This window comes from Notolabrus celidotus, chromosome 11 (assembly GCF_009762535.1).
Source record: "Notolabrus celidotus isolate fNotCel1 chromosome 11, fNotCel1.pri, whole genome shotgun sequence".
Classification (NCBI taxonomy): domain Eukaryota; kingdom Metazoa; phylum Chordata; class Actinopteri; order Labriformes; family Labridae; genus Notolabrus; species Notolabrus celidotus.
Window position 1 is genome coordinate 29438390 of NC_048282.1, and position 18360 is coordinate 29456749.

The 18360-nt window shown below is 42.6% G+C and overlaps 1 protein-coding gene across 2 annotated transcripts in view; it reads right to left on the minus strand.

Annotated features, from left to right (window-relative positions):
- The window catches only part of iqsec2b (IQ motif and Sec7 domain ArfGEF 2b), a 39156-nt gene extending 22470 nt beyond the window's left edge, over nucleotides 1-16686 (minus strand). For both annotated transcript variants that reach the window (XM_034696826.1, XM_034696825.1), the window contains exon 1: nucleotides 14979-16686. In XM_034696826.1, the coding sequence (XP_034552717.1) occupies nucleotides 14979-15430 (452 nt within the window). In that variant the 5' untranslated portion in view covers nucleotides 15431-16686. The remainder of the gene's footprint in view (nucleotides 1-14978) is intronic.
- Between the last annotated feature and the right edge of the window lie 1674 nt (nucleotides 16687-18360).

Genomic DNA, 18360 nt, shown 5'->3' on the forward strand with positions numbered 1-18360 from the left:
AGGTAGTAACTTAAAGATTTGTTATGTTAAAACTTTGTGCAAGTTGCATTAGTGTCATCTTCCTCTAAACAGGGATAAACTTCCACAAGGATGACGCCATTTTTACTCTTTCATCAACTGTGGAAGCTACATTTTTTCTTCCATGTATCTTAATGGTGAGTTGCATACCGCCTCCTACTGCTTTGAATGTGTAGGCCTATTAATAAGTAAATAAAATAAACTTTTACTGTTCTTTCATCAGATGAAACTGTTTTATTGGAATAAATAATAATAATAAATATTCACTTTGTTGAGCAGAAAAGATCGTCCCAAAATATATCATGCATCCATAAGAATTTTATTCATGGTATGTTTTCTGATATATATGTAATATCAAAGAGGTTTAAAAAATATGTATATGTAAAATCTCAATTTTTCAGAGCCCAAAGAGATGTCCTTTGTCATTTAGTAAAAACAGTTATTGTCATAAATGAAAAACAAACAAGGCAAATAATTTCTATTAAAGAGGCCAGAACACAAACGAGACATTCCTGATGAAAAGGCTGAAATTAGTCATCACTTATCAACCTCACTGGGGATTACTTGTCTTGCATTGGATAATTCTGCAGTCTCAAAAGAGAGAGGACTGCGTTTTTAGTTTGAACATGGACAAAAGGTATTCTTATTAAACATAGTTGACCACACAGTGGATATGCACAGATCACAGCTGTGTCAAGCCATTAGATGGCAGTGTTGGAGCATCATGCACTGATGTGTCAGTGAACAGCATCAGGTAGGGGATAAATGAGGAGAGGACAGAAAAGAGGGGAAGAATTCACAAGGTTCAATTGTGACTCAGTGCACCTTAGTCCCTCGACTTAACACAAATAAGTGCTCCCTCCAGCTCTGAGTGAAGAGCTGCCTCTTTTTCAAACTGCTTTAAGGGCCTAACTCGAGCTATTAGTCACACCTGGGAGCGGCAGGAGACAAAAGAACGGGCTCTTGGTGGGGATTATAAAAGAAAAAGCAGGGGTTGCATGAGGTTAAAGCAGGCAGACAAGGATGAAATGAAAGGAAAGTGATGATTAAAGGCCACAGAGTGAGATCTGGAGTTTGGTTTGGGGTATCTGGGGATGTTGCAAGGCCTCTAATGGGTTCTTGACGCCCTGCAGTGGCCCTTACCTGTCCTCCCGCTGTAAGCTTTGGTCAGCAGCGGGGCAGCAGTACTGATGGAGGCTGACGAAGCTGTGAACGGTCAGACTGGTGGGTAACAGAGTGGCATAACCAGTCGCAGTAGGAGTGCTGGGAGCCGAGGTGGGCTGCCCTGAGATAGACGACGGCCGGACACTGACGGGAAGGACCGGAGACGGACGGGGGGGACGGACAGCACACACAAAAAGACATGGAAGAAGCAGAGAGACACACAAACGACAGAGAGTCAGCCACAAAACAGAAAGAGACAGAGAGAAGAGCATTGGTTTTGAAGCTGCACATTGATAGTGATAAAGCAATGGTTGTACAAAGAATGACACATTTAAACAAGAAAAAAAGGTGTGACAGATTGCACAGACTCTGACAGCAGCACGCTGACCAACATCTTTGAAACACCACAGGATTTGGTAGAGATACGTGTGTTGTAGTGTGAGAAAAAGAGAAGAGTTTAAAGCGAAGGTAAAAGAAAGGAACATATATCTCCTCACAGGTCATTAAATGACTGCTGGATTATATAAAGCTCCGTCCTGGTCTACAGCGGAGTCCTTCTGCAGATCATCCTGTATGGAAATATGAAACCACTTTCTGTAATGCATGCAAAAGTGCACATATAGCACAAAAGCGTCTCTGCCTCCCCTCTTACTCTGGCAGGAATTAGAGATGTTCCATCTGCAGATAGCGGGCGAGCGGATGAAGAGTGAGCAGCGGTTGAGATTAGCATGTAAATGGCTGGTTTCTCACTGGGGCCAGCTGCCGTCAAGGACACGCAGTCCCTGTCATTTTAGCATGGAAGCACTCTCGGAGAGTAGCGGGAACGGGCACAAGATGCAGAAAAGAGGGTGAAAAAGGAAGTGAGATTTGCTCTGGATTAGCAGCTTGTATTAGGGCCAGCTGTGAAAGATGAGGCCGTCAAACCGACTTCCAGATTGTGTTTTTCTCTTTGATGGCTGCTGGAAAAAAAATCATTATCAGAAGCAACAAGTAGAACAGTGAGAGGATAACTTCAGGGATTCTCTTTATTGATTTGGTTATGATTATAAAGCCAAAAGAACACATACGATGGATTGATGCTGAAAAAGTTCAGCCAAACTCAAATTTTATTTATCAGTGTCGTGGAGCTTCATCACTGCTCCAATAATGTCTCAGACACCAGTGTGTAAATATTGCTTCGGAATCCTTAAAGAGGGAATCTGTGGTCTATTTTTAGTCAGACCCACATTCAGAGACCTGCTGCTGTGAATTGTCATTGAAAATAGTTCTTCACAAATACATTATTTAAAACTGTTTGAACAACGACAGCTAAAGAAAAGCTGTGCCCGACTGGGGAAGGAAATCACTGAGCGTTTTCACGATTTGAAATTTTACACTTGAGGAATTCCTTTAGACGTTAGCAATCTATGTTTTCATACAAACACTGTATCACTTTAAAAAGAGAAATTAATGTTCCTGTACCAGAGGGAATGGTTACAGTGATGAAAGTACAGATATTTATGACTTCCCTCCAGAGTTTTGTGGAGCTTTACATTAGTTCTGGCTCACTGTTTTGCTGGCTAATTTGGCTGATTGTTTCCAGCCTGAAATTTTTAAATGAACATCATGCAGAAATGGGAATACTCAGGGATATCCAGCGCTCAGATACTAAACTGAAATGCTCCCTTGCTCACCCCTCCGGTCCTAAAAGTGATGGTGGCCTTCAAGGACAAGAAGCTCCTGTGATGCATGAGAAGTATTGACCTCTATTTGTCAAGTGTTTACCATCAAAAATGTCAATCAAAACATTCCTTTGCCGACAACAACCAATCGCTTTTTCCACTTCCACCCAGTGCATTTCATGCGACCACTCACTAAATACAAAAGTGCATTTGTTACTAGTTTGTCCATTCTATGCTATGGTAGAAACATGCAATACTGCAGCCTCAGTGAAAATAAAAGGCTCACTCTGATAAACAAAAACAAAAGAGTTTATATATCCAGATGGTGATAGACTGAATTTTTTTTAAGATATATTTTGTTTGTTTTTTTGCTTTTATTGGACAGGACAGCTGAGGAGAGACAGGAAATTTGGGGAGTAGAGAGATGGGGAAGACATGCAGTAAATGGTCAACCGGCCGGGAGTCGAACCGGCGACCTCTGCAATGAGGACTATATCCTCTATACGTGGGACCCTTAGACCACCAGGCCACCAGCGCTCCAGTGATAGACGGATTTAAACAAACTTCTAAATAATGTTACATGTCTACTAAGTCTATCCTGCTAAATGCTTCTGAAGTCCACACACTGCACCTTTAATGTTTTAGTTCACTGTAACTGCTCTAAGCGTGGCTTTTTTTAGCCCCTACATGCAGCAGTTGTTAGCAAAACGAAAGTGTCCTGAACAACTACTGTGCACTAACTAGTGGCATAAGTTACTGCAGGCTGAACTCAACTACCGTACCAGTAGTCAGCAGGATTGCAAACTCAGTATGATGAAAACCCTGCTACTAGAAAGCTTAACACAGCTGCAAAGTGGATTTTGCAGAATGTAATGGGAATTCCCAACTCTCTCCAAATGACCCACAAAATCAGACTGCGTCTTATGTACAGGTGCAACATAGATCCTGGACTTTATGGTAGCTAGAGGACAGAGTTTCCCTCAGGAGTTGGTGGAGACCAAAAAACAGAGATAAAAGAGAAGTAATATTGAACTTAACTTCATCAGTTGGTCAAAAACATGACTGTATATGGTAAATGGTAAGGTTGACACTACTGGTCACATTCACCCTTTCATACCCATTCATTCACTGATGGTAGAGGCTACTACAGTAAGGGACCATCAGTGTTAGCTAATCTCATTCGTTCACATTCACACACCTCTGAACAACAGAGGGAGCAATTTGGGGTTCAGTGTCTTGCTCAAGGACACTTTGGCATGTGACTGCTGGAGCTGGGATCGAACCGCCAACCTTCCAACCCTCTATGTCTGCCAACATGAAACTTTTGCTCCTGATTTTGTGGGTTTCACCTGATCAACTTAAAAGGTGATGACTTGACAGAGCCAATTTTATAACCTGCTCCCACTGCCCCCTGGTGGCAGTGAAAGGCTGATCCTGCAATTTAGAGACCCATCTTCTTTCAGAATAAAAGGGCTCAGAGCTGAGATTTAGAGACACCGTAGGGACATTGGAGATACTGAACGGTATTAAAGTGATTCTTCTTTTCATGGAACTTGTTTGTAATAACACAAATAAAGAACATCTCCTCCCTCATCCTTTAATCCAGCTGATGACATGAACTGAAACATGTTGGACGGGTTTTAAGTTGCCTCCCGGGTGCTGGCGGGGTGTACAAAGACACAAATGCAGCTAACTGATCCGAGCTGTTAGCAACAGTTTCTAACTGGAGGGGAAACATCGGTGGTTAAAAATGAGAGTATTCAAGGTTATAATTATGGAGGCGGAGAGCTTGACTGCTCGGCACAACTTATAAGATGTTTAAATTAAGTGGGAATAACCTCGCAGGTGGCTATTTTAACAGACAAGTCGTGTCAGAAGAACACCCTTTTCATTTCCATTTATACATGGAGGGAGCTTCTGGGTTTCTTTACGAGAAAAGACCCCATACTGCGGCTAAGAGTCTTTAGATGTGTGACCTCTGAGTTGTACATTTCTCTTTGTCAGATGTCCATAACTCAAAAAAGAAACATTCTGCACAAATGCACCCGCTGACCTGTTCAGCTCTGGATGGAGATGTGAAGAGAGGCAGAGGTGCCGTTATGTAAGCCTGAGCAATGCTTGTACGCACTGTGTGGTCTCCCGCTGCCAAGATTTGTATTTCACCAGCGATAATGCCTCCTGATAGAGTTTCCCCAGTGAGGAGAGTGTTGACAGGCTCATTTAGGATCTGGGTTTTGCTTCATGAGCAGTTATGCCTGAATCCCACAGTGCCATAAAACAACACACACACACACACTTATACACACAAGGCCCAAATCACCCTCCTCCTTCTTCTTCTACTCCTCCATCGAAGAACAAAACACACAAACTACCCACTCACACTCAAAGCAAGTCTCTCTTTGTCATTAGCCTGCACATGCAGACTAGCTAAAAAACAAAGTGAAGGTTTGAATCAACACACCGGAGGATAAAATACTTGACAGGGGATGCAGGATGGCCAGGTTACAGGAAAAAGTAGTACATTAGGAGAGGTGTGAGGTATTTAAAGCAGCGAGTTGACAGAGGCTGGAGGCAGCAGGAGGAGTGGGAGGGGAGCAAGCTACATGAGAGTGGGAGAGGTTGAACATGGAGGAGGGCAAGGGTGAAAGTAATCAAGTGAGGAGGAATGAAGGGAAGAAGGAAGGAAGGACAAAGAGGAGAGGAGGGGTGTGAAATGGAAATAGGATGTGGAAGGATGGTCATTCAAGCTGGGATTTGTGGTTTTTCCTAGAACCTGTGCAGCGGCAGGCAGGGACGGGGGAGTCAGCGTGTAGGTGAGACTATGTATAGATGAGGGAGGAGAGTGGGAGCGAGGATCACATGTGAGGAAGACATCACCAGAACGGTTGTGGCCGCACTCTTACACACCACAACTACTTTTCCAAAACGGTCTGAGGAGCTTTTCCATTTGCATCCTCATGGATTTTTTTCTTGTGCATTATTCGTCCGTACTCTTCAGCCGCTGTGCTTCAAATTTTTGCCTTTTTTATTCCCATGCCATTGTCTATGAAATAAGAGTGTGGGAGCGCACTGCGTCATCCCACCTCCAGCGTGTGACCCACCTGACTCCTGCTGACAAACAGAGACGTTTGATAACCACACACGCTGTGCTGTAGCCCAAAGTTAAGTGTGTTTTTTTATCAGGACTCCCTCCTTCCCCTCCCCTCCCCTCCACTTCCCTTCCCTCCTACCAGCTTTTCCACAACCAAAAAAAACCCCATTCCTCCCTTCTCACTCCCTCCCTCCCTCCCTCCCTCCCTCCCTCCCTCCCTCCCTCCCTTCCATCCCTTTCCACCGTGAGCTTGAGTCTCCTGCTGCTTGGCAACAGTGCGGGCTGCCTGTGTGGGCGTTTGGCGTTGAGTGCCAGGCGAAAGCACTGACAAGGAGGGGCACCAGTTACAGTTACGGCTCGACTACACACGCCAGGCACCTGCTTTACCCTGTGAGGTATCCTCCACATGTGAGTACTTTCTGTGCAGGTGTGTGGGGATGATTCACCCAATGAGGAACAATTAGGCTTCATTTAAATGTGATGTGGGAGACTGGAGAAGGAGTAATTCCAGAAAGTGATACCCCTCCAGATCACCAAAGGAATATTGGATAGAGTCTGAAACAGATCTGAGTTATGAACATGACTCATTTTCTGTGATTGCCATCCAAGAACACAACTTCCCAACTTTCCTCAATGGAACCCAACCTGTGAAATGTGAGAAATACAAGTCACAGCACTCATCTGTCTTCAACATCTCCCCTTAGAGCCGTCATTCAATCCAGCTTCTGTCTTTCACCCTGCTCCTGCTCCCACTCCTACCCTCTCTCCTTCTTCTTCTTCTCTGCACTTCTCTCCATCTCTCTTTTCTGTGTCTCTCGCCCACAGAGTTCTTCACAGAAGAGCTCACAGCGTTCCCACGGTAACCAGTCTCCCTATTCTGCTCGTGCATGAGTGTTTGACAAACATCCCGACCATAAAAAAAAAGTGCCACTTATCGCGCATTTAAAAGGGAAAAAACAATGAATAAAGTTAGATAGTAGCAGAGCTGAATCGAGGAGTGTTAATCAAATTCAGAGCTGCAGATTACAACGTGAATGATCAGAGTGTTATGATGCATAAATGATGCAGGGAGGAGGGTCATCATTAGATCCACAGTGATGTTTAACCCGAGCGCTTGGCCCTCCTCCATAATAACAACACAGGACTGCTAATCTCTGCAGTAATTGTTGCTTGGACACAACCATCAACCATACACAGCTGCATTAAACAACAGACAGAGCCATGTTCAGAAGAGTCAGGTAGGAAGGCATGGCCTCTCCTGATGCTAACATATATATTAATTATAATTGGCTATTTGTCTCATCAGAGGCGGGACTTATGTTAAAATCAACCGTTTGGGATGTGTTGCAACCAAGCGGCAACCTTCGGTCTAAAAATATGAGTCCAATGCGGAAGTGCTAAAAACTGCAGTTCATCAAGGATCTACTTGAGGCTGGCTCCGGAAGTACCGGAAACCACACACACACCAATTCAAAAAAGCCGATCTTTACAGCAGAAATAAACATGTTTACAGTCTGGTACAAAAGACGAGTGTAGTCTGGATAGCTCATTTCTCAATCGGCACACACTGTGGGGGGCGGTGAAATTTTTTCTATTGCAGCGATTTTGAAGATATTGAGATTACGAGTCTTCCAATGAGAGGCACAGCTGACTTGATTGACAGGCGGGAACACTGTAGCTGTTGGCTAGGAGGCTCAAAGCCCGCCTCTTTACGTCACAATCGCTCAACAGCAGCAATATGGCTGCCGCCGCCGATTGGCCTCAAAACAGCTCTTCAGAAACAGATACAGTCTATGGTTGCAACAGCTTGCGTTTCATTTCAGTGTAGAACATTCTTTGTTAGTTAGTTCTGCTGTGTTGATTTTGGCGCCCCCTGTGGACAAAGTGACAAATCTTAACTCTTTGCTCATCTTGTCCTGTAAATTTTTAAGTTCTGTTTTCTGACATAATGTGATCCTGCTTTGTTTTAACAGTCGAATGTCTCAATATTTGCTGTGGAAGAAATAAAAAAGGGATTTTCTACACTATGCTGCAAATACGCAGTCCCTTATGATACCAACCTCCTCACAGCAGTTACAGGCAATCAAAATCAGGCTCCAAGAAATTGTCAATCTTCTTGCTAATTGCCTCAGTTACTTTTGTAGTTCATAAAGAGGCATCACTGTTAATTTCATTGGGTTTCATAACAGATTAAAAACTCCCTACAGTAGCTTTAAAATTGGAAAATCTAATAAAAGTTCAAATATTTTCGTTCTGTCTCTGTTTTTTCCTTTTACAACAAACATTTGCACAGGAATGCAAGTTTATTTGTTTATGAGTTCAGTTTTATTTTACCACTGAGATATAAAATATCTTTAATTAAAACAGAATAGGATTTGTAGAGACAGAAAGGGTATCTAAATGCAATTTATTCAAGTGCTCCATGTGCTCCATGGTCCCCTTTAAGTCAGTGTTGGGCCACCCTGTTTAAAAAAGCCTGGACACACCCCTGACAACAAGGCAGAAACGCAATAGGGAGGCAAGCTGGAGCAAGATCATGATACACAGCAGCCGCCTCCATCTCCCATCCCCAGATAGGTGCTGATAATAGAGGGGAAAGAAATGCATTATTGTGACTGCCTTGAGGACAGAAAGGCTTTACTGTTTCCACAGCAACTCCATCTCTCACATCACTCCCGCTCCAAGGGCAATAAACTTCCTGTGAAAAACTTTACATCACAGATTTTCACTTATCGTTTCAAGGAAGTCAGATGGAACAGGAAACGCAGTGACGCAATGAAATGATGAGAAATAGCTGTAGACAGGAGAGTAAGGAGTGTGAATGCTTGAGGCAAGGTTATGTGTCCAAGAGTGTCACAATAATCTGCCAGAAAATCTCAAGTTATACACATTAGGGATGGTCAAATCAACAATTCAGTGCAATTTTTCTGTTGCCATGTTAGGTTCTTTTTGTGAGGCAGTATGTGCTGCAAATAAATGGCTACAAATAATTCAAACATAACCTTTGTTACATATTTAATGTAACTGTAGAGCAGTTATATTTCCCACATTTATGTGAAATATATATTTTAATGAAAACATTAAAATTCCATAAAAATCCTGATCTTCATTTTGCTGAATATGCAGAGAGAGCTGAGGTCATTGGTGAGTCTATTCTAGCTCTTGCTTCTCATTGGTTCACTGCTACTTGAAAAAACCTCACTCGTGAATTGACTAACATGTGACTAAATATAAATGAAAAGAGAGTGCCACACACACACACACACTCACACACACATACACACATATGCACACATTGTAAGAATTATGAACACTCGCTGCTCTCAGAAATGGCGAAGAGAAGGCAAAAAACACCACCTACGTATACTTGCCTCCCACACACACACACACACAGACACACACACACACACACACACAAACACACACGCACACACACACACACACACACACACACATATCCATCATTTAAATTTACGTCAAGCTAAACTGCATCATAGCAGTAGTTAATCCCTGCTGTGATATTTTAATTCAGGGCAAAAGTGAATAATGTTTTATCCCTTATGTCTTCTGAAATAGAAGAAGAGTTTAATTCTCCAGCTTCTCTATTTCTTCTAGAAACTCAGCGCAGAGAGAGAGATAGAGAAAGAGAATAGATTACCTCCCATCACATCACACTGACTGTTTGCAGCAGGTCAGCACAGCTCAGCTGAGCTAACCCACACATTCGCCGGAGGGCCAGTTCATTCCTCTAAGTTGTATCTGCGCTATCTTTGCAGCTATAGGCTGATGCTCAAAACACTCAAATCAGTGCGTTCTGTGAACTCTTTATTAGAGCGGAGAAAGAAATATTCAATCACGCTGATCGGGAACATAAAGCGTGCTTCAGTTAATAGCGGGGAAAAGAGCCAGTGAGTGATGAGGGAAGAGAAAGAGAATAGCACAAAAGTAATTTCTGCAGCTTCTCTGAGTCATATCTGCAGCAGTGGGAAACAGAAACAGCGAGGGGGAGAGAGTGAGTGTGTGTACGTGGGTATGTGAGAGAGAGAATTAGAAAAAGAGAGAGAGAGAGAGAGAGAAGGGGGAGGGGGGTAATGTGTAGTAGAGCTTCACAGAATTAGCAAATTGAGCTTCTTTCTGAAACAAAATCCCATTAGTGTCCTCAACTGCATTAATGTCAATTTTTGAAGGAGAGTGGAGCACATGCACGCAAGGAGAGCGAGATGGAGAGACGAGTGGAGGCATGAGCACCTTCGCAGGGCTCTTTGGAGATCCTCAACTCTCCTGCTGTGACAGTGAAAGTGAAGTGAAGAAGGGGAAAGATAGCTCTGGTCCTCTTTCTGGGCATTACATAATAACACAGCTCTGAGTATCAGCACTGCTGCCATCGCCAGGAACTGGAGCCGCTCCTGCCACTCATCCCCTGAGCTGCACACACACACACACAAAAGGAGGAGCAGTGTGTGTGTGTGTGGCACATAATCAAGGAGGTGATCTCTCACCCATGCAGAGAGAACTATCACATCATCATATCAGGGCAGCATGAGTGGCAGACTGAACGTTCACATTCACTGTCTAATAATGTGGATCCCAGGTTATATATCCTGCTGTTGAATGCATACACACGCACAGGAAAAGATACACATGTACACACACGCACAGCATTAATTATCACCCCGGGGCTAGTGGTAATTATACTCTGGTCACACTAATTAATCTCTCATGCACTCTCTGTGTGGACCTCCCTCCTTCTTTCACACTTTTTGGAGTGCTCACACCAGCACATACATTATATAAAGAGATGTACTCTCACGTACACACACACATATACACACATACACATGCGAACGCTCATGCCAAAAAATGTTCTTGCATGACCTCTCCCGAAATAACAACAAGAAAACATCTGCCACGCTCACAGCAAGCCGCAGCAATGCCCTCAACCCTGCTGCTTCTTGAAGAGGGTACTTGACGTCCAAAATCATTTCACCCAAAGGCCTCCGACTCACATTGTTCACACTGCCATTAACAGGGGAGGAAAAAGGGGGATGAGAAACAGGGTAGCATTCTGGGACAGCTGTTTACAGTGTGCCCCTGGGAGGACGAAGAGGAGAGGGTCGACTTTGTTTTGATGCTGCACGAACGGCTGAAAATAAAAAACGGGGACAGTTTATTCAGTTCCCTTGTCCGGAATTGAAGTTGTTGCATGAGGCACAAAGAGCGCAGGGTAGAGATGAGGAGTCCTGCTGCAGGAACAAAATCTAATTGGGCAACAAAAAAAAAACCTTGCCTTCTCCGCCCCAGACTCTCTCCCCTCTCCTCTCTCTCTCTCACACACACACACACTCTGTTGACAGATGGCAAATCAGTGTGTGTGTTCCACCTTTTCTCTTTTAGACTCAGGCCCGCTGAGTAAGGTCGCCCAGTCACTCTCCTCCCTCTTGTCATCTCTCTCCCTCTCCCACATCTTCCTTCTGTCTCTTGCTCTGATTTGATGCCACATTTAGAACAACACAGGCTCTGGCGTTGAGGGGAATCCATGTTCCAATCTGATCCAGTATCAGAGGAGGGGGGAGTTCTGTCGCTGACCTAAGGTAGTCGGCCAGTTTTGGGTTCGTCTGAGTCACAGCCAGACGGGGACAATATGGCTCTCCACTGTGCGGGTGACTCTTTATTAAATGTGACACTTTGTATGATACGCTTGTCTGAGCCTGGATCCAAAGGCATGCTACAAGAGCTACAGGCAATTAACAAGAGTGGACATGCAAGATCTACATTTGCATCACTGCATTTAACACCTACATAAGTAACTAATATGTGCTCCTGTGTAATGACTCAGTCCCCCCAGTGATGATGAGGGGAGAGACAGCGGAGGAGTGCAATCGATAAGGGATTTGGTGAAGTCGGAATCAATCACTGATAAAAGCATTAGGATTGGTGATTATTACTGAGATGATTTGATGCAGAGAAATCTTTACATTGCTCAGAGACCAATGGTTTTCCGTCACAATATATCGCACTGTGTACTTTTTCTACATGAATCGCTGCCTACTCACAAAGCCTAATGCTTCCTGGGACAAAAGCCGACTCTATCTGTGCGTGGTGAAGTAAAAAGCGAGGACAGATGCACTAGCTGTTTGCCAGAGCTATGCTTTTTTGTCTCTTTCTTTTGCAGCACTCTTAACTTCAGGTCAGCCTTGAGATTGGGGGAATGGAGGGGGAGAAAGAAAAATAAAATCAGCCTACAGTTCAGAGTAAAGAGCGAAAGAACAACACCATTTTAACAAATAGTCGCTGTGGTTTTTTTTGTGCTGAAGGGATCCACTGGTCCGGAAAGGTCAGATCATAATAAAAGGACCCATCACCCTCCGGCCTGGTCTTCAGTTTCCTCAGAAAAATACTATGCAGGTCTCACGCACATCAGACAGTAGACTGTTATCATTACACAAATCAAACAGAAATACCAGGACCCATATTCGCCTTTTAGGCCCTGATACCCATATATATACCCACCAATATTGGCTCCCAAATGGGATACTAATACCAGTATGCCACATGTAGGGATACCTGTATCAGGATAGGCCCCCAACACAGATATCAATACAATCTTAGGCCCTCAATACCAATATTGGTATAAGTTTAGGCCCCCAGTACCAACACCAGTATCAGTCGGCCCCCTAATACAGATATCAAGTCCCCAAATACCAATACCAATATGGGTAAAGGCCCCAAATACAGACATCAATACAAGTATAAGCTCCAAACACCAATACTAGCATCAGTCAATGCCCCCTGATTCAGATAGCAATATAGTTATAGGCCACCAATGCAAATACAATACTGATTCAAATACCAATATCAGTATTGGCCCCCAAAATACAGATTTCAATGCAGGTAAAGACCTCTGATATTGTTATAAGTATATACTGATACTGATATCAGTTCTAGTATCAGGAGCCTCCATTCTTGGCACCAATTTTGTTATTGGCCTCCAATACTGCCCTAAATGCAGGATCCGTTATCGGAAGGTATGCCAGTAAACCCACAGATCTGATACCATCACCAGTTTGCCCCCCCAACAAGTTATTTGATTCCCAGAAAGTTATTTTGCAGTTAACTACAACAGTGCCCTGCTTAGAGAACATAATGTTCATCAAAGCAAGCAAAGCGTCTGCAAACAGTCTTTATCAAACAATGTTTTGTTTTCTTGTAATCGCACTAACATTGGTGGTGTGCTTGGAATCTGCCAGCACTAAAGCCTACACAAAAAATGGTATCAGGAAGAAAACTTGGAAAACATCTTGAAATGGAATTGATCTGATACTTATTCCAGTAGCTGTATCGGCCTCCAGTGCTGCTGACAACCTGAAACAATGGTATTGGACTACCTTGGAGAATTGAGTTGCACTGATAATGATACTAGCATCGGTAACTGCCAAGTCAATACAAAAATCTGATATCATAACTAACAGCATTAAAAAAAAAAAAAATTATGTGTCACCTGTATTAAGGAGGTACTTGGTATCAGCCAACATTCAAGTCAAAGTATCAGAGACAGTATTGAGAAGGGAAGCGTGTTATTTGAACATCTGCACATATTCAAAATGCAGTATCAGGTATCCACAGGTATGCCATTCAATTACCTTCATGATGCCAGGACCAGTTAGTCAAGAAAAATCAAACAAGGAAAAAAATGTTTTGGTCATGTCACCCAACCAAACGAAAACAGTGAAGTGCTGGAGACAGTGTTCTTTAAAACAAGCACAATGTCTGCAATTAGTGTGTCTCTACTGATATTAACTACAATGTTTGTTGCACCAGAGTCAGGGGGTTGCTCAGTTTTGGCTAATGGTGAAGTTAAGGCAATGCATTCATCACTAATATAAGAAATAGTATTGGCCTCCAATTCCACCAATCAGGTAACAGTGAGTGTGCCAGCTAATGTATACAACTGATAATCATCTGGTTTAAGGCTGATTAAAGCTGCCGTTCGTAATTGAGATATAAACATCAGTTTGGAGAGAGATTTCGAATGTCAACACTACCCCTACGATGTAGTGGGGCTGCCACTCGACCAATCAGGACAGAGGCTCGGAGATTAGCTATAATTGGTCCCTGATAACGGGAACGAGGGGAATAATAACATTGCTTTATACATAGGCATTGGAAAACACAGAGATTTCGCAATAGTCTCAAATTACTTCACTTACCGATGAGTACCGATGGGTATTATGACCTTTTCTCCAAACCCAGCAGAAAAAAAGTAACGTTTTTTACACCATTCCTTCCAACAGCAGCTTTAATGTGTGACGATAACAGATTTATGTGCAGCGCTAGCAAAAAGAATATGCTACTCAAAGCCGGCAAATTGTCAGCAACCAGTGTATTTATAACAACAATATTGATATTTTTAGTTGTAATGACAAAAAGTCACTACATATACCTAGAATTCAACCCTCTCCTAGCCAGTGTAGCTGTAGCTTTCATTACTCTCTGCCTGCTTACATTGCTGTTAACAAGCTAAGATTTCAGTTAGGTAGAAATGATTGCCTTTCATTTTGTTTCACACTGCTTTCAGTACAATACGTGAAGCCATTAACTACTCAAGAGGAGTAATCAGAGCCTGCTTTATGAAGAACAAAATGGTATAGGAACATTTCTGAAATCAAACCCTCTAAAGGAACAATCACACACAGCGGGATGAGGTGAGCTCACTTTGAGCACTTACCACTCTACCTATAATCCTCCTGCACTCTGCACATTTCCTCACAGTGGTGAATTAAATATTCCCTTCTTACATTTAGTGCCATCACTGTGAGGATTATCTCTAAAGACTGGAGAGGCTCCATACAGCCTGCCATTATGCCGGCTTAGAATATACACGACCTGAAATAATGGATGTTATGCAGACGGTGGTCATCAGTGTGATTTAGAGCGACCTGAACAACATCTCTGACATTCCGGTCATCTGACCTGAAGCCATGCTCATCATTCATTGGAGGATAATCAGACCAATAGAGTAGGCTTTGTGTGGGAGAAGAACTTACTTTCTGCGTATGGTGGAGCTGGTGGTGGTGTCCGTGCTGTCGGTACGTTCTAGCCGGTCTCGCTCGGTGGTGTTGGAGCCGCAGGAGAGACCTCTGGTCAGCCTGGTGTGACTCCTCCTCTCCCTGCTAGGCGCTGGAGTCGTGGCAGATCCAGGTGTAGCCTGGGTCGCAGAGGTCGCACTGGTCCCGCCGCTTCCACTGCCATGATGGATGGGTAGGGACAGAGGCTGGTTGTGGTTGTGGTTCTGCTCAGGGGTGTCAGAACCAGTCCCATGTGGGCTGCGTTCCTGCCTCAGGTCCTGGTTCTCCTGACTGACCCGGTCCAGCTGGCCTTCCAGCTCCTCAATGCGGCGGCGCTGAGTCTCCAGGAGCTTGGCCTGGCTCTCGATGATGTTGTTGAGCTCCAGGAGGTACTCCACTGCCCGGTTTGGGCTCTCTGGGCTGGTCTCCATGGTGGAAACCCTGCCTTTAGGGTTATGACCACCACGGTTTTGACCCCCGTGGGGCCGAGATCCACCCCCCCCACCAGCCCTAATGAGTGGGGGGGAGGGAAGGGTCAACGACTAGTGAAGGTTTACTTCTGGCAGTGGATGTTTAGAATTAGAAAGTCACTGAGATGAATAGTTCTTGTGGGTCAGAACGACTACATATCCCCAAATCTGAGGGTTAAAACGAGCATTATCGCATCTTAACGGCCGTTGAAAGTGTTGCAATGCAGAGAAAACAGTACAGAGGAATAACAAAAGCTGGAAACACTGTTGAGCGTCTGAATCCCTGAAGTTAAAGTCATTTTGAAAGACCATGCCAGATCAGCATGGAGCAGGTCAAGAGTTTGTGGCATCATGATTGATATTGATCGTCAAAGTAAATGTATTTAAACTGAGTCTGGCCAACTGGATTTAAGTGATGGAGGCCAATTCTTGTTTTATATGTGCTCTGATCAAAGAATGACATAGAGCAATAAGAAAAATATAATCTATATCCACTGATCCGTGATATATCTATATTAAACATCTAAAAAAAAGCACTACCTTGCCTCATCTACTTCAAGGGGAAGGGGGGAAAGGGATGATGGGGGTGATGCTGTTAAAGATCGACCACTAATTATCAGTTGCTGTCAATCATTACATAACATAGAAAATTCTGCTCCCTCCCACGTTGAGTATCCCCGCAGTCTATCATCGTCGCTTTCAACCCATGGTTCGCTGTGTCTTTACAGCACAGAAAGTAAGCACAGGTGGCTTACTAAGTTCATTCTTGGGGTCCAAATCCTCCCCTCTGCTCCAAAAAAAACTACATCTCAAAGAGTTTAAAATTCAGATCAGTACCTAAAGTGTCTCTCTCTGGGTTTTTTCATCCGAGATTAATGCAGAGTTTACTTCCTCGTCACACATTCATAAACACTGCTCTTGAAATAAAGATCTTCTAAGGACCGAAAAAACTCTCCGCCCGAAAGTCTCAGTGCGCGGTGCCAAATCTGTAAACTGTACTTTGTGATTGCTGCTTTAAGGCGCTGATCTGAAATCGGTGGAAACGAGCAGGTTGATTTATTTCCTACTTATCTGAGTCGAGTTTGGTGGAGTCAGGTCAGTAATCCATGCAGGAGAGCAGCGGCGAATCTTCTTTGGTGTGCCGCAGAAACACGATGAGGTTTCTCTGAACTGCAGCGATGCGTGCGTCTCTTCCTCTGCGCGCATCACCGTCAAGTCAGCAGCACTAATATGGGACTTCCGGGTGAGAGTATCAAAATAAAAGCAACTGCATCACTTGAAATGTGCAGGAAAAGATGGATATAAATACAGATGTCAATAAGGACTGATACATGATGTATTTACTGAGTAAATTATCGAACATTCACCCTTGTTTTTTTTTGGCGAATGACCAGTATATTTCAAAGCATATTTACAAACAAGCAAGTAATAAAAGTGTTAAATTAAATAGATAAGATAAGATAAGATAAGATAAGATAAGATAAGATAAGATAAAATATTAAACCCCAGCACTTTTTTGTTTTCCTTTTTTTAATTTATACCTAAGTTATCTTAATTTATTTTGATTGTATTTTATTTTTTTATTATGATTATTATTTTAAACCTGTCGGTCTTTACTGGTTGTCACTGTGGATAGTATGTATATATATATGTATGTTTCTACCTGTCTGTCTCACTGTACAACAGGTTTGCGGGAGGGAGGGAGGGATGTACCTGTTCATGTATGTTTTAGAAAAACAAAAACCATTGTACGAAACTACACTGTGATTTCTACCTGCTTTTTGAAAAATAAAAATTATAAAAAAAAACAAAGATATTAAAACCCAGACAAAAGTACAATCAAGAAGAAGTTCCAATTAGTAAAATGAGATAAAATAAGTAAAAATAAAAATAGATAAATAAAGATAGAATACAAATGTTACAAATGGATTAAATAGCAGGAATTACAGGCAGTATTAAAAATGTTTCATTAGTGACAGGTTGACATGGTGTCATTATGGTTGGTAATGACCGATTAAGTAATATAATAAATAAATAAATAAATAAATATGGGTATATGATATGACCGTAAGCTGTAGTTAACAATAATAATGTGTTATAACATAATATGACATAGCAAGATAATTATATAATATAATGTAATATGCATTATTATGTCATCAGTAGTCACATGTCGATGTGTGTGTGTGTGTGTATATACTGTATGTATACGTCCATATATACTTTCATGGTTGCTGAATCCCTCAGTGATTGGTTTGTTTTTAGTTTTTATTTGTGATTTTTACATGGCATCTGAAGGCATGGCATGTGAAGGGAAGTGTTGATTGTTGATGCAGACCCAAATAAACCTAAATAAACCTGAGGATGCAGGTAACGTAAGGGTATATATCTGATCCAGTTTCCATCCAAACAATGCAAAATTATCTTTTTTAAGCTAAAAACAAAATGTCAAGATGACGCTTTATTTTGAAGGCATGATCAAAGTCTTATTTTGCATTTGTAATTGTAACTTCACACACTTCAGGAATCCTGTTGAGCGCCAGTAGAAAACATTGCACATGTAAAAAGAGATGTTATATGCTGTAATGTATCGCCTATGGGCAGATGACAGCATCTCCCTCTTCTCTGTTAAACATTTTTTTTTATAGAAGAGACTCACAAAAAAAAAAAACATCTTGATTTTTAATCCTCTTTAGTAAACGTTTGTTTATCCCCACTTATCTGAGTGTACCTCAGTCTGAATTGAGATCAGTTTCAGCGGCAGCAGAGCTGTAATCACTGCGGTGGTATTTTTTTGCGTATGAGCTGACATGAACAGAAGGATGCAGCTTAGGACAACATGAGAGCGAGGCAGCCTCAGAGCGTTGTTATTTTTAGTGACAGTACTTAAG